This window comes from Tachyglossus aculeatus, chromosome 6 (genome assembly GCF_015852505.1).
Source record: "Tachyglossus aculeatus isolate mTacAcu1 chromosome 6, mTacAcu1.pri, whole genome shotgun sequence".
In the NCBI taxonomy this organism is placed as follows: Eukaryota; Metazoa; Chordata; class Mammalia; order Monotremata; family Tachyglossidae; genus Tachyglossus; species Tachyglossus aculeatus.
In genome coordinates this window covers 38,390,836-38,411,102 of record NC_052071.1, presented here as the reverse complement: position 1 = coordinate 38,411,102, position 20,267 = coordinate 38,390,836, and the positions used below count along the sequence as shown (strand labels likewise).

The following is a 20,267-nucleotide window of genomic DNA, read 5'->3' as shown; positions in this document are numbered from 1 at the left end:
TTCTACCACCAACCAACAGGCCGAGGACTCCGACCCGGGATTCATCCAAAACTTTATTAAGAAAAGCCACACTTACTGCTTCCTCGCCCGCGGAGGGAAGCCGCCCGGCGTTGCCCGCTGGGGACCGGGGTTGGGGGGAACGCGGGCCCGGTTCGGCCTACCTGAAAAACAGCGACCCAGGCCAAGCCGGAAACGGGCCCGGGCCGGAGAACTGTCGCCTTGGGATCACACGACTCCTGGGACAACCCAGGCTGCTGTCATACACACACACGCGCACGCACACACAACACACACACACACACGCGCGACTGCTCCCTCCATGCCCTGGTGGGCAGAGAGGAGAGAGGATGAAGGCTCGGCAGGGGTCCGTGGCCACCCCCCACCCGCAGCCCAGGCACTGATGGACGACGCTGGGAGCCGCCCCGCAGAGAAAACCTGTGGCGGGGGGCGCGGGGCCAGGCTGGTCCCCGGCAGGGCTAACAGACAGGGTGGGCCTCGCGCTGCCGCAAACCCACGGCGCCTGCCGCCATCCTGGCTGCCTGGGAAGGAAGACCGCTGCCGGGCCCCCGGCCCGGCCCCTGCCCCGCCGGAGCCCGCTGGCAGCTCGGGTGGGCCCGTGCTCCGCCTCGGCGGCAGCCTAGGAGTTGAGCCAGGGGTGGCGGAGGCAGGCGGCGGCGCTGGCCCGTTTCTCCGGCACGTACTCCATCATGGGCAGCAGGAAGTCCGTGAACTGCGTGGCCTGCTCCAGGGGCCACTCGTACTTCTCCAGCAGCACTTCGTACAGGCCCCAGTGCTTCAGGTTCTTGATGTGTCTGAGCTCCCCTGGGGGGCCGGGTGGGAGAGACGGGAGGGAGGACGTGACCGGGAGCCGCCTCCCCTCAGACACAGACTTCCCTGGCCTTGGCGGTGGGCCAGCCCAGCCTGAGCTCGGGACAGCGCTCTGCGCATAGGGACCACTCGATCGACTGAGCCCCCTCATTCTTTTCCCCCCTCCATCCCCTCCCCATCCCCCCCACCTTACCTCCTTCCCCTCCCCACAGCACCTGTATATATGTTTGGACATACTTATTACTCTATTTTATTTGTACATATTTATTCTATTTATTTTATTTTGTTAATATGTTTTGTTCTCTGTCTCCCCCTTCTAGACTGTGAGCCCACTGTTGGGTAGGGACCGTCTCTATATGTTGCCAACTTGTACTTCCCAAGCACTTAGTACAGTGCTCCGCACACAGTAAGTGCTCAATAAATACGACTGAATGAATGAATGAATGAGCCCCTTCCTTCCTATCCCCCTCGTCCCCCTCTCCATCCCCCCTTCTTACCTCCTTCCCTTCCCCACAGCACCTGTATATATGTATATATGTTTGTACATATTCATTACTCTATTTTACTTGTACATATCTATTCTATTTATTTCGTTAGTATGTTTGGTTTTGTTCTCTGTCTCCCCCTTTTAGACTGTGAGCCCACTGTTGGGTAGGGACTGTCTCTAGATGTTGCCAATTTGTACTTCCCAAGCGCTTAGTACAGCGCTCTGCGCATAGTAAGCGCTCAATAAATACGATTGATGATGATGAAGGTGGACGGGCAGAGGAGCTGTGACCAGGAGCCGCCCCGCCTGCCCGAGCCTGCAGGGAGGATGAGCTAGGGGCGGCTTGGAATCAATCAATAGTATTTATTGAGCACTGATGATGTGTAGGGCGCTATACTTAGATGCTTGGGTGAGTACGGTGGAACCAAATTAGTCACGTTCCCTGCACATAACAATCTTACAGTCTAGAGAAATATGCCTTCGGCTTGCTACAGGCAACGCAAGGAAGGCTCGTTCTTGCTCGCGATGGGCTAACCCTGGCTTTGCCTCTGGCCCCTGGCCTTCCACCCCCACACTAGCCCGCAGTCCAGGCCCCCCACCTTCCTTAAAGAGGGGAGGTGGGGCAACCGGGTCATCAGGACCCCTGCTCTATCTCAGCTGGGTCGGAGCCGCCCCCCGCAGGGTAACGGGCCTCGGTCCCCTGGGCCCGCCCGCCAGCTGCCTTACCTCTGCGGTTGAAGTATTCCCGGGAGTAGCGACCAGAGAGTGCAAAATGCGGGGGGATGTCTCCCAGCAGCTCTACCACGTGGGCGATGTGGTCTGCAGGGAAGGAGGATGGAGCACGTAGGAAACGCTTGATAGATCCACGCCCTGGGTAGCAGCGCTTCCCCCTTCAGCAGCCCCCCGGCCCCGTGAGGACGTCCTGGCCACCGCTAGTGGCTGGCATAAAGGGGACAGACCCCGCCACCCACCCACCAGCCTCCCCTGCAGCCCACCCCCTACCTTCATCCCGGGTGTAGTCCTCTCCAGAGTGCGGCTCAAACAGGTAGTCGCCTGTGGCCAGTTCAAAAGCCTACAGGGAGCCGGCGAGGCCGGGGGAGGAGGCAGGGCTGTCAGGCCGCTTGCCTGGCCTTTGGGGACAGAGCTGGGGTGGGTGCGAGGGCAATGCGCCAGACCCCGGGGTCCCAGGCCCCCACCCTGCCCAGGCTGCCGGGCTGATTTGGTCCCGGAGTGGGCACGCCGGGAAGGGGGATGAGGGGAAAGGAGAAGAGGCACCCCAGCTGAGGAGGGCAGTCGGTGCCAGTAGGTTCCACGGGTCTGCCCAGGGCGCTGAGGGGAAGGGGGTCAGCTGGCCAGCTCACCATGCAGGCGGTGCTCCAGATGTCGGCAGGGGGGCCGTAACTGGCCCCAATCAGTACCTCAACAGCCCGGTACTGCCGCGTCTGGATGTCCTCCGTGAAATGCTTGTGCTGCACACGGGAAGGAAAGCCGTTTGCCAGGGCCAAACGCACCCTGGAGCCGGTGGCGGGAAGATGGGAGGGCCTGCACTCCTCCCCCCATCCCCAATTCTCACCCACTGTGAGACTGGGGGGAGAGATCCACCCACTAGTCCTCACCGGGGCCCCAGAGGGTCATCCCTTCCCCATCCCATCCCGCCCAGCTGTACCACCCAGCAGGCGTTGCCCAGGTCTGCAATCTTGATCTTGATCTTGTCCGCATTCTGGGGCTCCAGGGGGTTCACCAGGAAGTTCGTGGCACCGAATGGTCCTGCGGGGTGGGAGGAGGGGGATGGAAATGACGGGACAGAGAACAGAGGGCGGGCTGAGCACCTCTTCTCAACGCGGGGCGGGGGGAGAGCTTTCCACAGCCCCCCAACCCTCGGCCGCTTCTCTTCCTCCCTCCATCCCCGCCGGGCCCCCGCCGCTTCTAAGACCACTCACTGCTGGGGGAGAGGAGGCCACCGTGCTCCCTCTGGTTGGAATAGCCGGAGAGGGCAGAGCCGGAGGTGGGCGAGAAGAGGGAGCCCGAGAAGCCCGAGGTCTGCGAGTCGGGGCTGAGGCGGCGCTGGGAGGAGGAGGAGGCCGTGGAGTGCCCGTTGCAGCTGCCACAGGGGTGGCAGCCTGAGGAGGACGTGAGGCTCTGGGGGCTGCAGGCCAGGCTCCCGTTGGAGGCCTCGTGGCGCTCGCCGGACCCCCAGCTCCCCTGCTCTCCAGTCTGCAACTGGGAATTGACGTCTGGTGTGGGAGAGACCAAAAGGGACGGTGGGGGACGGCGAGTCCCGGCTTTTTAAGTGGCCTGCCAAAGACCGAGGGGGGTGAGAAGTGTATGCAGGGAAGGGGTCTTGCCGGCTGATTATTCCGCTCACCTGCCCCAACTTGGCAAACCCAGACACCCCTCCGCACCGCTCGGCCTCTGGGAGCTTGGGGGATCGGGGCCGCCGGGGCCCCTGGCCCCCGGGGTTTGGTGGGGCGATGGCAGAAGGTGGCAGCTCCAACTGAACCTTTGTTCTTCCTTCTCCCACCCACGCCAACGGCCACACCACGGTGGATTGGGCCTGGCTCATGGCAGCCCCCAGCCCTTGCCACCCTGCCGCGTCAGCCTCGTCCACCAACGACTGTGCCGTGGCAAGCGGTCCGGCGGCCCGCCAGCCCCACTTTTCTCTCCAGGAGGTGAGTTGGGGGGAGTCCCCGTTTCCCCCCCCGCCCCGCCCCAGGGAGGTTCTCACATTCCCCCGGGGGAGTGTCGGAGTCAGGGTCTTGTCCGGCGCCCGGCCTGGAGGGGTGGCAGAGCCGAGACTCGGGACAGCGCTCAGTCCCGATATCCTCCAGCCGCTGAATGTCACGGAGTCGCTCTTCCAGCAGCCGGTTCTGCCGCTTCTGCTTCCTCTTCAGCTTCTTCTTCTTGTTCTTGGACAGCTTCCCGTTCTGGACGGGGAGAGGGTGTTGAGGGATAGAAACAGGGTCCTGTGGGGGAAGGTGGGTGGGCCGGGACAGGGGTGTGAGCTCTGGGGGGTCTACCTCCTCGGCGGGGTAGAGGTGGGATGGGACCCGCCCCCACCGGGGGAGCCTTGGTGGGTGCATTTCTGAGCAGGGGCTGGATCGTGGACGGGAGGCAGGGCAGGCAGTCGGTGGGAAAGAGGCTTACCATGATCTCCTGGGGGGCAGAGCTGACTGGAGGAGCAGGATGCACAGCAGCCAACGAGATCCAGGAAGCCCGATCGGACAGCAGGAGATAGAGGGGGACGCTGACGAGCCAAGGACTCACACCAACCCCCCCCAGACCCCTCCCTGTGCGGCATCTGGCTTAGGGACCCTGCAAGTCACCTCGGGCAGGTCCTGATGGGGCCTCTTGCTCCTCCTCCATCCCGACCGAGCTTTGACAGAGGAGCCTCCGTTGAAGCCGGGCATATCTGGATCCCTACCAGAGCCACGGGCTTCCCGGGAGCCCTGCCCAAGAAGGCCTGGTCCCTTCCCCTCTCCCAGCTCTGCTGCCTGGGCGGCCCCGGCTCACTGAGCGCCACCCCCCAGGACGCTCCCTTCACAGCCACCTCAACAGCGAGCTGAGCCTGAATCACCCAGGGGGTTGGCCGCCCTGTCCCTCCTCTTCCTCTCAGTCCCGCTCCCTACATCCACCCCACCCCTGGGCCCCCGCTTCCCCTTCCCCGCACCTCCTCCCAGGGACCACCCCCCTACCCCGTGGCCCCTCCTGAGGCCCGAAGAAAGAGGACAAGGCTGGTGAATGGGAGCCCGGGCCCCTGCGGAGGGGTCTCAGAGGGGCCAAGGGCACAGAGGATACCTGTGGAGCCAGAAGGTGGTGGTGCCCCCGACTGCTGCCACACTGTCGCCTCGGCCGCCAGGCGCCGGATGTAGGCGTCGTCCACGCACATGAGGATGTTCTCGGGCTTGATGTCGGTGTGGATGATCTTGCATTTGCCGTGCAGGTAATCCAGGCCCTGCAGCACCTGGGGCCCCAGCCGGGCCGGAAGATGCGGCAGCTCTGGAGCCGGGCCCCCAGGCCCGGAGCCTCCCGCCCGGCCTGCCCGCCCGCAGAGCGCCACACCGAGCCCAGGGCCCAAGTCCGAGAGCCAAGTCTGGGCCAAACCCGTGAGTTTGGGCTGGCCTGGCTTCGTCCTCACTGCCCTGCTGGGTCAGAGGGGACCAGGGGCAGAAAGGCTGTACAGCCTCAGAAATTTGGGGGGGCCGGGGCCCCGACTCGCCCTGGTCTCCTGCAGGGAGATCCACTCCCACTCAGCAGGGCCTCCCAAAGACCAACCCCCGAACTCAGCCTGGCCCAATCCGGGGGGGGCATTTTCACGTCCAAACTGTGGGGAAGGGGAGCGTGGGAGGGGAGGAGGGTGGGACCCGCTCCCCCGGGCTCACCTGTCGCAAGATACTCTTCACACAGGGAATGGGCAGGCCCTGGTAGTTGGACTTGATGATCCATTTGAGGAGCTGATGGCCCAGGACTTCCAGGACCATGCAGACGTCTGCGGGGGCAGGGTGGAGTGAAGGAGTCCAGCCGGCCGCGGCAACAGGTTCAAGGGACGATCTGGGGCCCGGGACCAGCCGGCCGCCCCGCTTGAGGTGCCCCCATAAGGTGCCAGGGTCAGGGCCGGGACCGGCAACAGAGTCACAGGCCCGGGGACCACTCCCTCCCCTCTGGACGGAGAGAGGCTCAGCACAGACACCCCTGCCCCCCCATCCCCATCCTGCGGCCTCCACCAAGGATACGGACACCGTTGACCCCTGAGATCTTGAAGTCGTCTATGAGCTGAACAATGTTCTCCCGCTGAGGGTCGCTGGGGTCACTGTCGCGCACCTGAGGGGGGAGGGAGAGAGAACGAGGGAGGAAGGGCTGTGGGAGGGGGGCTTCAGAGAGGAGCCGCACCTCTCGGGGGGGCCGCACATTGGGTCTGAACTCAGCCCCTTCCGCGGTCTGCCCCTCTCCCTGCTAGGACAGGGCCCTGTGAGAGCAGGGCCTTCTTCTGGGACTCCTCAGTTCATGTCCCGGCTCTTCTCTCTGCTGGGGAGCATCCCTGCACCTCCCTGGGCCTCAACTTCCCCGTTTGTACAATGGGGAGACTCTTTTCTACTACCCCGCCCCGGGGAGAGGCTGAGGGCAGAGGACACTTGGGAAGAGACGCTGGGAAACCCAAGGTGGGGCTACGGTCACCGTCATGACTGTGGGGTCCAGGGTCCCGACGGGACTGCTTGGAGTCCCCAGAGGCCCCGCGGGGAGTGGAGGCTGCAGGCTGGCAGGGCGGAGAGCGGGGAAGAAGTCGGGGTACTCACGCATTTCAGCAGCTTGATCTCGTCGACGGCCGTCTCGGTGTAGTGCACCGCGCTCTTCACCACCTTCAGTGCCACGAAGCGCTTCCGCCTGCAGGGCAGAGGCCTCGGGCAGTCCCTCGGGGGCATCCCCCCCCGCCCCACCCGGACAGCGCCCAGCACCCAATCCTTCTCTCCCTCCTGGGGTCCCGAGGGCCAGGGGCCACGGTGGAGGGGACCGAAAACGGGGGAGGGACAATTGGTCCTCTTACTGTATATCCCAGCAGAGCCACACTGTGGAGAAGTGGCCCCACCCCAGCTTCCTCACCACATGGTACCGCCCATTGAAGAGATCCCCGATCTTCACTGGGTAATAACCACCTGGAGGGGAGGGGAAAGGTGAGGAAGGACACATCCCGGTGCCTCAGCGAACCCAGGAGTTGACAGGGAGAAGGCGGTGCTGGAACAAAGCGCACGGGCCCCTCGCTCCCTGCCGCTGGTCAGGACCAGGGGATCACCCCCTCACTCCTTTCGGAGCCTCTGTCCTAAACCCAGCCCCCTCCCCTCCCTCTCTCGGCTCCTACGAATGGGCTACTGCCTTTTCCGTGCTCCCGTGCTGGAATGACGGGGGGCTCCGGGCTGCAGCGCGGCGTTACCTCGGCAGTAATCGGTGGGATCCTCCTGCTCCTCGTCGTCAGAACCCAGGAGTCCTTCCAGCACCACAGGGAGCAGCACTGGCGTCGGGGGGGTGGGGGGCAGCGGGGACCCCTCCTCCCTGCCACATGGGGCCTGGGAACTGGGGAAACACAGAGGGGGGGAACGGCTGGGTCACCCTGTGCCCAAGGAAGACCCAGGCAGGAACAGATCGGGAGGGAGAGGGGGTGCGCGGCCCTGGACGGAACAGCCGGGTTCTGGTGGGAGGGCAGACGGGGGGGGGGACTCCGGAGCCTCAGGGCACAAAACGGGCAGCCCCTGGGCTAGGAGGGAAAGGTAGAGGGGTAGGGACAGAAAGGGGGACCCGACCCACTGTTGGGTAGGGACCGTCTCTCTATGTTGCCAACTTGTACTTCCCAAGCGCTTAGTACAGTGCTCTGCACACAGTCAGCGCTCAATAAATACGACTGATTGATTGATTGACATACCTGTCACTGCTCGAGCTGTCGCTCATCCTCCCTCGGCCCCCACCCCACCACCGGGAGATTACCGGAGAATCTCCCCGGCCCCACACACCCCTCCGCTGCCCCAGGTCTCTCTGCCGGACTGACTCCCGCGGAAGGGGGCTGGCGGGGCGGGGGGGGGGAGCCGGCCTCGGTGATGTCACTTTCCCCTTCGGACCCCATATCTCCTCTACAGCCCTTCCGAGCTGACCGCGTGCAGGCAGGCGGCAGGCTGGCCGGGCGACTATAAATAGGCTCCCAGCTGCTGGCAGGGAAAGGAGAGGTATGTGGTGGGCACCGGGCCCCGCTCCCCCATCGGAAGGGGGCCAACCCACCCCCACTCGTGGCCAGCTGGGGTTCCCGGGGCCTCTAACTTGGGAAGCCCATCGTTGCGGACTCCATCACCCCAGTTCTCCCCCCCACAGCAGACGCTGCTCTGTCAGGGGGAGCCCAGCTCGGCCCCGTGCGGGGGGAAGGGGCTGGGAGGCAACAGCTGCTAACATTTGTTCAGAGCTTTTCGAACCCTTCCCCCAGTCCTACCCGCTACCCCAGGGCTCCGGGGGGGGGAAATGGGAAATGATCCCACACAAGCCAATGGGCAGTCTCGCCGGCGCCAAGAGGAAAATAAGAGTTGCGGAGTCCCACCTCCCGGCCCAAGGCTCCGGCCACCAGCACGAGAGGTTGCCCTTTCCCCCCGGACAGCCGCCCGGATCCCGGAGCCGAGCTGGGGCCGGCCCAGACGTGGGTCTCCTGGGTGGCGGGGCCGTTATCCGAGGAAGAACCAGGCTGACCGAAATTCATCCTGAGCTTTCCCCCCGTCCCTGTGGGGGGTACCGGCTGTTGCCAGCTTGTACTTCCCAAGCGCTTAGTACAGTGCTCTGCACACAGTAAGCGCTCAATAAGTACGATTGATGATGATGAGGAGGATGATAGCGGCTGCCCTCCCCTCGGTCCGGTGCAAGAGCAGGGAACAAGTGGCAAGGCCCAGCTCGCTTGACTATGGGGGTGAAGGGGAAGTCGGTCAGAGGGGGCTTCCCTTTTCATCATCATCATCGTCAATTGTATTTATTGAGCGCTTACTATGTGCAGAGCGCTGTACTAAGCGCTTGGGAAGTACAAATTGGCAACAGATAGAGACAGTCCCTCCCCAACAGTGGGCTCACAGTCTAAAAGGGGGAGACAGAGAACAAAACCAAACATACTAACAAAATAAAATAAATAGAATAGATATGTACAAATAAAATAGAGTGATAAATATGTACAAACATATATACATATATACGGGTGCTGTGGGGAAGGGAAGGAGGTAAGATGGGGGGGATGGAGAGGGGGACGAGGGGGAGAGGAAGGAAGGGGCTCAGTGTGGGAAGGCCTCCTGGAGGAGGTGAGCTCTCAGCAGGGCCTTGAAGGGAGGAAGAGAGCTAGCTTGGCGGATGGGCAGAGGGATTGGGAATTCCAGGCCCGGGGGATGACGTGGGCCGGGGGTCGATGGCGGGAGAAAGTGTCCCCGAGCGGACCCCCGGCCTGCAGGGAGTCTCCCCTCCCACTATTCCGGGGTGGATCGGCCAGGCCAGTTCGCTGACCCTGGCCCGGGCTCCCATCCTCCGGCCTCACAAACCGTTAGGAGTTTAACTGCGGGGTTCGGGGGCCTGCGAAGGATGGATTGATTCACTGATTCATCATCATCATCATCAATCGTATTTATTGAGCGCTTACTATGTGCAGAGCGCTGTACTAAGCGCTTGGGAAGTACAAATTGGCAACATACAGAGACAGTCCCTACCCAACAGTGGGCTCACAGTCTAAAAGGGGGAGACAGAGAACAAAACCAAACATACTAACAAAATAAAATAAATAGAATAGATATGTACAAATAAAATAAATAAATAGAGTAATAAATACGTACAAACATATATACATATATACAGGTGCTGTGGTGTTGTCCCATGGGGGGCTCACGGTCTTTATCCCCATTTTACGGATGAGGGAACCGAGGCCCAGAGAAGAAGAAGAAGAAGAATGACGGCATTTATTAAGCGCTTACTACGTGCCAAGCACTGTTCTAAGCGCCGGGGAGGTTACATGGTGATGGGGTTGTCTCCCGGGGGGCTCTCATTGATTCATTCATTCATTCGTATTTATTGAGCGCTTACTGTGTGCGGAGCACTGGACTAAGCACTTGGGAAGTACAAGTCGGCAACATAGAGAGACGGTCCCTACCCACCAACGGGCTCCCAGTCTAGAAGGGCTTTGGATTCAGAGGTCATGGGTTCAAACCCCGGCTCCGCCACTTGTCAGCTGTGTGACTTTGGGCAAGTCACTTCACTTCTCTGCGCCTCAGTGACCTCATCTGGAAAATGGGGATGAAGACTGTGAGCCCCCACCGCCGTGGGACAACCTGATCACCTTGTAACCACCCCAGTGCTTGGAACAGTGCTTTGCACATAGTAAGCGCTTAACAAATACCATCATTATTATTATTATTAGAAGGGGGAGACAGACAGACAAACAAAACACGTCTCCCCTGCACGCTCTCCCCCCGACTAGGGGGTCCCTCTGCGGGGGGCAAGGGTGGGCAGAGGGGCCGAGGGCCATTCCCTCGCTGGGCCCCATTCCCTCGCTGGCAGGGGGTGAACAGGGGCGCGGGACCCCCAAGCCCAGGCCCGGCACCTGCTGCGGCTGGAGGCGGGGTCTACATGGGCGCCCAGACAGGGCGGTCAGTACTCAGCTGTGTGACTTTGTGCAAGTCACTTAACTTCTCTGTGCCTCAGTTCCCGTCACTTAACTTCTCTGTGCCTCAGTTCCCTCATCTGTAAAACGGGGATGAAAACTGTGAGCCCCCCGTGGGACAATCTGGTCACCCTGTAACCTCCCCAGCGCTTAGAACAGTGCTTCGCACAGAGTAAGTGCTTAACAAATCCCATCATTATTATTATTCTCTGTGCCTGTTCCCTCATCTGTAAAATGGGGATTTAAGACTGTGAGCCCCCAGGGACAACCTGATCCCCTTGTAACCTCCCCAGCACTTAGAACAGTGCTTTGCAAATAGTAAGCGCTTAACAAATACCATCATCATCATTATTATTATTCTCTGTGACTCATCTGTAAAATGGGGGTGAAGACTGGGAGCCCCCCCGGGGGACAACCTGATCACCTTGTAACCTCCCCAGCGCTTAGAACAGTGCTTGGCACATAGTAAGTGCTTAACAAATCCCATTGTTACTATTATTATTATTATTATTCTATATACCTTGTAACCTCCCCAGAGCTTAAGACAGTGCTTTGCACCTAGTAAGCGCTTAATAAGTGCCATTATTATCATTATCATTATTATTATTCTCTGTGCCTGTTCCCTCATCTATAAAATGGGAATGAAAACTGTGAGCCCCCCGTGGGGCCACCTGATCACCTTGTAACCTTCCCAGCGCCTAGAACGGTGCTTGGCACCTAGTAAGTGCTTAACAAATGCCATTATTATGAGCATTATTATTTTCTGGGCCTCAGTGCCCTCATCTGGAAAATGGGGATGACGACTGGGAGCCCCGCGGACCACCCGATCACCTTGTAACCTCCCCAGCGCTTAGAACGGTGCTTGGCACATAGTAAACGCTTAACAAATACCATCATTATTATTATTATTCTCTGGGCCTCAGTAACCTCATCTGTCAAATGGGGATGAAGACCGTGAGCCCCCCGTGGGCCCACCTGATCACCTTGTAACCTCCCCAGCGCTCAGAACGGTGCTTGGCACCTAGTAAGCGCTTAACAAATGCCATCATTAGTAGTGGGGAAGCAGCGTGGCTCAGTGGAAAGAGCCGGGGCTTTGGAGTCAGAGGCCGTGGGTTCAAATCCCGGCTCGGCCACTTGTCAGCTGTGTGACTTGGGGCAAGTCACTTCACTTCTCTGGGCCTCAGTTCCCTCATCTGTCAAATGGGGATGAAGACTGTGAGCCCCACGTGGGACAACCTGATCACCTTGTATCTACTCCAGCGCTTAGAACAGTGCTCTGCACATAGTAAGCGCTTAACAAATACCAACATTATTATTCTTATTCTCTGGGCCTCCGTTCCCTCACCTGTCAAATGGGGATGACGACTGTAAGCCCCTCGTGGGGCCACCTGATTACCTTGTATCTACCCCAGCGCTCAGAACGGTGTTTTGCACATAGTAAGCGCTTAACAAATACCAACATTATTATTATTCTTATTCTCTGGGCCTCCGTTCCCTCACCTGTCAAATGGGGATGACGACTGTAAGCCCCTCGTGGGGCCACCTGATTACCTTGTATCTACCCCAGCGCTCAGAACGGTGTTTTGCACATAGTAAGCGCTTAACAAATACCAACATTATTATTCTTATTCTCTGGGCCTCCGTTCCCTCACCTGTCAAATGGGGATGACGACTGTAAGCCCCTCGTGGGGCCACCTGATTACCTTGTATCTACCCCAGCGCTCAGAACGGTGTTTTGCACATAGTAAGCCCTTAACAAATAACATTATTATTTTATTATTCTCTGGGCCTCAGTTCCCTCACCTGTAAAATGGGGATGACGACTGTAAGCCCCTCGTGGGGCCACCTGATTACCTTGTATCTACCCCAGCGCTCAGAACGGTGTTTTGCACATAGTAAGCCCTTAACAAATAACATTATTATTTTATTATTCTCTGGGCCTCAGTTCCCTCACCTGTAAAATGGGGATGAAGACCGTGAGCCCCTCGTGGGACCACCTCATCACCTTGTATCTCCCCCAGCGCTCAGAACAGTGCTTTGCACATAGTAAGCGCTTAACCAATACCAACATTATTATTATTATTCTCTGGGCCTCAGTTCCCTCACCTGTCAAATGGGCATGAAGACTGTGAGCCCCCTCGTGGGACCACCTCATCACCTTGTATCTCCCCCAGCGCTCAGAACAGTGCTTTGCACATAGTAAGCGCTTAACCAATACCAACATTATTATTATTATTCTCTGGGCCTCAGTTCCCTCACCTGTCAAATGGGGATGAAGACTGTGAGCCCCCTCGTGGGACCACCTCATCACCTTGTATCTCCCCCAGCGCTCAGAACAGTGCTTTGCACATAGTAAGCGCTTAACCAATACCAACATTATTATTATTATTCTCTGGGCCTCAGTTCCCTCACCTGTCAAATGGGGATGAAGACTGTGAGCCCCTCGTGGGGCAACCTGATGACCTTGTATCTCCCCCAGCGCTTAGAACAGTGCTTGGCACAGAGTAAGCGCTTAACCAATACCAACATTATTATTATTATTCTCTGGGCCTCAGTTCCCTCACCTGTCAAATGGGGATGACGACTGTAAGCCCCTCGTGGGGCCACCCGATTACCTTGTATCTCCCCCAGCGCTCAGAACGGTGCTTGGCACATAGCAAGCGCTTAACCAATACCAACATTACTATTAGTAGTAGTAGTATTAGTAGTATTATTACTCACTGGGGAGGCTGCGATGGTGGGGGCGCTGACGTCGGCTGGTGCGGCTGCAGCTTCGTGCCGCCCCCGGCCCCCTTCCCCTTCTTCCTCTTGCTCTTCTTTCCCGGGTGGGTGCGGGCCCCCGGGCCCAGGCGGGGAGGCCGAGGCGGGGAGGAGGAGGATGGCGGCGGAGGAGGAGGCGGAGGCGGAGGCGGAGATGACGATGGAGGCGATGGAGGAGGCCGGAGCCCGGGACCCCCAAAGAAACCCCCCATGCCCCCGGGGATGCTCATCTCCGCGGTGCCCGGCCCGGGGACCCGGCGCGCAGGCGCGGGACGCCCCCGCCACGTGACCCAGGACGGGGCGGACCCAGCGCGCGGGCGCGGGGCGCCCCCGGCACGTGACGCGGGGTGCGGGAGGACCCAGGGCGCAGGCGCGGGACGCCCCCCGCCACGTGACCCAGGATGGGGCGGACACAGCGCGCAAGCGCGGGACGCCCCCGCCACGTGACCCAGGACGGGGCGGACCCAGCGCGCAGGAGCGGACGCCCCCACCACGTGACCCGGGATGGGGCGGACACGGCGCGCAAGCGCGGGACGCCCCCGCCACGTGACCCAGGACGGGGCGGACCCAGCGCGCAGGCGCGGGACGCCCCCACCACGTGACGCAGGGTGTGGGAGGACCCAGAGCGTAGGCGCGGGACTCCCCCGCCACGTGACCCATAATGGGGGAGGAGCCAGGGCTCAGGCGTACGACGCCCCCCCTCCCACCACATGACGATGATGAGGACCCAGGATGTGGGAGGACCCAGGGCTCAGGCGCACGACGCAAGCGCCGGACGGCCCCACCACGTGACGCAGGATGTCCAGGACGGGCCTACCACCTGAGCCAGGATGGGGGAGGACCCAGCGTGCAGGCGCAAAGACGGCCCCACCACGTGACCCAGGATGGGGGCGGACCCAGCGTGCGGGCACAAAGACGGCCCCACCACGTGACCCAGGATGGGGAGGACCCAGTGCGCATGCGCGGGACGCCCCCACCACGTTACCCACGATGGGGAGGGCGCAGCGCGCAAGCGAGGGACGCCACCACCACGTGACCCAGAATGGGGAGGGCCCAGTGCGCAAGCGCGGGACGGCCCTACCACGTGACCCAGGATGGGGAGGACGCAGGCGCAGGACGCCGGACCACGTGACCCAGGATGGGGGAGGACCCAGGGCTCAGGCTCACGGCGCCCCCACCATGTGACCCAGGATAGGGCGGGCCCAGCGCGTAGTCGCGGGACGCCCCCACCACGTGACCCAGGACGGGGGAGGGCACAGCGCGCAAGCGCAGGACCGTCCCGTCACGTGACCCACGAGAGGGGGCGGGGGGAGGAGGAGGAGCCGTAGCATCATTCATTCATTCATTCCATCGTACTTATTGAGCGCTTACTGTGTGCAGAGCACTGTACTAAGCGCTTGGCAAGGACAAGTTGGCAACATATAGAGACGGTCCCTCCCCAACAGCGGGCTCACAGTCTAGAAGGGGGAGACAGACGACACAACAGAACATGTGGGCAGGTGTCAAGTCCCTTGGCTCAGTAGGAAAGAGCCCGGGCTTTGGAGTCAGAAGCCGTGGGTTCAAATCTCGCTCAGCCACTTGTCAGCTGTGTGACTTTGGGCAAGTCACTTCACTTCTCTGGGCCTCAGTTCCCTCATCTGGAAAAGGGAGATGAAGACTGGGAGCCCCCCCGTGGGACAACCTGATCACCTTGTAACCTCCCCAGCGCTTAGAGCAGTGCTTTGAACATAGTAAGCGCTTAATAAATGCCATTATTATTATTATGACTGTGAGCCCAGCGTGGGACAACCTGATCACCTTGTAACCTCCCCAGCGCTTAGAACAGTGCTTTGCACATAGTAAGCGCTTAATAAATGCCATTAAAATAGTCAGAATTAATAGAGGTAAAGCTAGATGCACATCATTGACAAAATAGATTAGGAGCACGGACCACCGGGACGGACAGTCATCATCATCATCATCATCATCATGGCATTTGTTAAGTGCTTGCTATGTACGAAGCACCGTTCTAAGCGCTGGGTGGGATGCAAGGTGATCAGGTTGTCCCACGGGGGGCTCACAGCCTTCATCCCCATTTTACAGATGAGGGAACTGAGGCCCAGAGAATAATAATCATGATAATGATGGCATTTGTTAAGCGCTTACTATGTGCGAGGCACAGTTCCAAGCGCTGAGAGGATACAAGGTGATCAGGTTGTCCCACGGGGGGCTCACAGTCTTCATCCCCATTTTACAGATGAGGGAACTGAGGCACAGAGAATAATAATAATAATGACGGCATTTGTTATTGTTAAGCACTTACTATGTCCGAGGCCCAGTGGAAAGGGCCCGGGCTTTGGAGTCAGAGGTCATGGGTTCAAATCCCGACTCCGCCAATTGTCAGCTGTGTGACTTTGGGCAAGTCACTTCACTTCTCTGGGCCTCAGTTACCTCATCTGTAAAGTGGGGATTAATACTGGGACAACCTGATCACCTTGTAAACTCCCCAGTGCTTAGAACAGTGCTTGGCATATAGTAAGCGATTAATAAATGCCATTATTATTATTATTATTATAGTCTAGCTCGGAAGACTGACGCAGAGTAATTGGAGGAAAAGAAGGGGAACATAAAATGGATATAATAATAATAATAATAAAATACTAATGTTGGTATGTGTTAAGCAGCATGGCTCAGTGGAAAGAGCCCGGGCTTTGGAGTCAGAGGTCTTTTGTTAAGCAGTGTGGCTCAGTGGAAAGAGCCCGGGCTTTGGAGTCAGAGGTCTTGGGTTCGAATCCAGGCTCCGCCACATGTCTGCTGTGTGACCTTGGGCAAGCCACTTCACTTCTCTGAGCCTCAGTTCCCTCATCTGTAAAATGGGGATTGACTGTGAGCCCCACGTGGGACAACCTGATCATGTTGTATCCCCCCCAGCGCTTAGAACAGTGCTTGGGCACATAGTAAGCGCTTAACAAATGCCATCGTTATTATTATTATTACTACATGCCAAGCACCGTTCTAAGTGCTGATTATTCATTCAATCATTCATTCAATCGTATTTACTGAGCGCTTACTGTGTGCAGAGCACTGGACTAAGCGCTTGGGAAGGACAATTTGGCAGCACATAGAGACGGTCCCTACCCAACAGCGGGCTCGCAGTCTAGAAGGGGGAGGCAGACAACAAAACAAAGCATATCAACAGAATAAAATGGATCGAATAGATATGTACAAATAAAACAAATCATCAAATAGAGTAATAAATACGTACAAACATATATACGGATGGAGAGGGGGAGGATAGGTTAGGGTGTACGGGATGGCAGGCAGGTCCTTGTCTGCTCTGATGATCCCACAAAATCAGGGGAGAGGGAGGTGAGGGGGAAGCAGCGTGGCTCAGTGGAAAGAGCCCGGGGCTTCGGAATCAGAGGTCGTGGGTTCAAATCCCGGCTCCACCCCTTGTCAGCTGTGTGACCTTGGGCAAGTCGCTTCACTTCTCTGGGCCTCAGTTCCCTCATCTGGAAAATGGGGAGGACGACTGTGAGCCCCACGTGGGACAATCAGATTACCTTGTATCTACCCCAGCACTTAGAACAGTGCTCTGCACATAGTAAGTGCTTAATAAATCATCATCATCAATAGTATTTATTGAGCGCTTACTATGTGCAGAGCACTGTACTAAGCTCTTGGGAAGTACAAAGCCATCGTTATTAGTAGGTGATCGTCAGGTCTGAGGTACAGGGCTAGCCATTCAGGCCCTACTCATTCATTCACTCATTCAATCGCATTTATTGAGCGCTTACTGTGTGCAGAGCACTGTACTAAGCGCTTACTCCCTCCCCATTTCCCATCTCCCCCTGCCCCAAGGTCCCAGATGGAGGTTTCAACCCAGTGCCCTTTTTGGGGGGGTACTTACTGGAAACGGAGCATTGTTCTAAGCACTGGGGTCGATACAAGTTTATCAGGTTGGACAGAGTAGCCTTCCCACACGGGGCTCGCCGTCGAAGTCTTTCCTCGGGTTTCTGCTTCCAGTTGGACACCACAGAGCCAATTTGTACTGCCCAAGCGCTTAGTACAGTGCTCTGCACATAGTAAGCGCTCAATAAATACGATTGATTGATTGATTGATTGATTGACAGGAGGGCCCTGCCTCCTCTGATAGTTCCTCCCCTCCGGTATGTCGGTCACCTCTGTCATTTTTGATGGCTGGATCAGTCCTGTGGGGTGAGGAAGAAAGGAAAGACTTTTAGACTGTAATCCCACTGTTGGGTAGGGACCGTCTCTATATGTTGCCAACTTGTCCTTCCCAAGCGCTTAGTACAGTGCTCTGCCCACTGTAAGCGCTCAATAAATGCGATTGATTGATTGATCTTGGCTCAGTGGAAAGAGCCCAGACTTGGGAGTCGAAGATCGTGGGTTCTGATCCCGGCTCCAACCCTTGTCAGCTGTGTGACCTTGGGCTAGTCACTTCACTTCCCTGGGTTACCTCATCTGTAAAATGGGGATGAAGACTGTGATCCCTAGGTGGGATATTTATTTTATTTTGTTAGTGTGTTTGGTTTTGTTCTCTGTCTCCCCCTTTTAGACTGTGAGCCCACTGTTGGGTAGGGACTGTCTCTGTATGTTGCCAACTTGTACTTCCCAAGTGCTTAGTCCAGTGCTCTGCACACAGTAAGAGCTCAATAAATACGATTGATTGATTGGAGGAACCCTCCCGATATTAGTAGGAGCCGGGAAGAGAAGCTAGAAAGAGTGTGGGCAGTAGAAGAGCCCAGGGTTGTACGGAGAGAAAGGATCCTCGGGGCCTGCTGCCCAGCTAGAGAATAAAGATGGGATGTATTAGCACCTAATTTACGCGGAGCACTGGGGGTGGACACAGGATAGTCACAGTTTGGCCCCACATGAGGGTCACCGTCTAAGAGGGGAAGGAGAGCAGGTATTTTACCCCCGTTTTACAGGTGAAGAAACTGAGGCCACGATAAATTACCATGGGGTCACGCAGCAGACAAGAGACAGAGCTGGGTTTAGAACCCTGATCTCCTGACCCCTGGTCCTGTGTCTGTCATTTCAGTAGGCTGCACTGTTTCAGCCACTAAAGGGTTTCGGGCACCCGATTGCCGAGCTCCTCCCACCGTTTCCACGTAGATTCATCAAAACTATTAAAAATGTCCAAAATGAAAATCAATGTGTTTTTACCCTGTGTTCAGACCTCAGTGTCATCCATAAGGTTTTGGCAGCACGAGCAACAGACATAACGTAGTTTACATTAGATGCTCTAAAGGATTCGTTCCAGAAATTTACAGAACCTATGTAGGGGCTGGGCATTTAAAAATAAAAATAACTCATCTGAGGATGCCTGGTGCTATTTCAGTCCCAAACTGAGAGCAGCACTTATGCCCATATCCTTATACTGTACCGTTTCCCCTATCTGTAATTTATTACATGCTCAAAAAGATTCGTTCCAGAAATTTACAGAGCCTATATAGGGGCTGGGCATTTAAAAATAAAAATAACCTATCTGAGGATGCCTGGTGCCATTTCAGTTCGAGAATGAGGACAGCACTTATGTCCATATCCTTATACTCTACCGTTTCCCCTATCTGGAATTTATTACATGCTCAAAAAGATTCGTTCCAGAAATTTACAGAACCTATATAGGGGCTGGGCATTTAAAAATAAAAATAACTCATCTGAGGATGCCTGGTGCTATTTCAGTCCCAAACTGAGGACAGTACTTATGTCCATATCCTTATACTCTACTATTTCCCCTATCTGTATTGTTATTACATGCTCAAAAGGATTCGTTCCAAAAATTTACAGAACCTATATAGGGGCTGGGCATTTAAAAATAAAAATAATTAATCTGAGGATCCCTGGTGCTATTTCAGTCCCAAACTGAGGACAGCACTTATGTCCATATCCTTATACTCTACCGTTTCCCCGATCTGTAATTTATTTTAATTACTTTCTCCCCCTGTAGACTGTAACTCCTTGTGGGCAGAGATCAGGTCTGCCAACTCTCTTGTATTCGATTTTCCCAAGTGCTTAATACAGTGCTCTGCACACAGCAAGTGCTTCAGTCAATACCATTGATTGATTGATTGATTGAAACTGGACTGCTGGTGTTGTGGGGGTGTTTCCCAACCGGTGGCAATCCCCACCATTCTGATTCAGCAGACCGTTGTCTGAGATGGGGACCCAAGTTTCGGGGAGCTGCAAACCTCATACACCATTGAAGACACATCTCCTCCAAGAGCCCTTCCCCAACTAGGCCGTGGATCCAGCCTGCTTCAAACTTCAATGAGCTCCTGATCATTCTGGTGGTGGGATTTGGCGACTAATAATAATAATAATAATAACGATAACACTTGTTAAGTACTTACTAGGTGACCAGCACTCTACTGAGCTCTAAGGTTGATATGATACAAGCAGCCTGGACACGGTCCCTATGTGCCACGTGGGACTCCCAGCCTCAGAGGGAGGGGGAGCATTTTATCTCCATATTACAGAGAAGTGAAGTGACTTGCTCAAGGTCACACAACAGGCAAACGGCAGAACCGGGATTAGAAACCAGGTCTCCTGACCCCCAGGCCCGGCCTCTGTCCCTAGTCCGTGCTGCTTCTTAAAAATCCACAGCTGCTCATCCCGCACCCTGCATGATTTGGGAGCTTTCACGGCCCCTCTCAGCCTTCATCTTTCCAGACCGATCTTTTCAGTCGATCCGTCTCAAGAGGGGCGGAAGTCTCCCCGCCGTTACTTCACAGCTGAAGTCTACATGGCACCCTCTTCCAGGAAGCATCCCTAACCAGTCTACTAGGTCTCCAGCTTTCTCAGTCAAACCCCTCCCTCATCTGAGTCCTCGAAACCCCATCTCCTCCCTCGACCTCCCATAAATCGTCTTGGTATCATATTAGACCTTCAAGTCGGGAAGCATGGCAAAGCCCCGGATCTGGGAACCGGCTCTCCCTGTGCATATAACCCACAGTTTCTGGTCACCCTTGTTAAGACTGTAAGCTCCTGGAGGGCAGGTCCTTGTTTCAGGTCCCCAGCCCCTGCTCTGTAACA

The 20,267-nt window shown here is 57.0% G+C and overlaps 1 protein-coding gene across 2 annotated transcripts; it reads right to left on the bottom strand.

The window, feature by feature from the left end:
• Positions 1–35: 35 nt before the first annotated feature.
• On the bottom strand, positions 36–7,750 carry SRPK3 (SRSF protein kinase 3). 2 transcript variants are annotated; one of them, XM_038748275.1, is made up of 15 exons: positions 7,725–7,750; positions 7,239–7,378; positions 6,855–6,963; positions 6,607–6,694; positions 6,046–6,133; positions 5,695–5,801; positions 5,111–5,276; positions 4,460–4,485; positions 4,041–4,239; positions 3,256–3,549; positions 2,982–3,082; positions 2,677–2,784; positions 2,318–2,387; positions 2,042–2,134; positions 36–822 (listed from the first exon to the last, which is right to left on the bottom strand). In XM_038748275.1, the coding sequence occupies exons 1-15, from the start codon at positions 7,748–7,750 to the stop codon at positions 638–640; spliced, it is 1,800 nt and encodes a 599-aa protein (XP_038604203.1). In that variant the 3' UTR covers positions 36–637. The 2 variants fall into 2 exon arrangements, with proteins under 2 accessions (XP_038604203.1, XP_038604204.1); XM_038748276.1 differs by lacking the exons at positions 7,239–7,378; positions 7,725–7,750 and having other exon boundaries at positions 4,041–4,278; positions 6,911–6,954.
• Between the last annotated feature and the right edge of the window lie 12,517 nt (positions 7,751–20,267).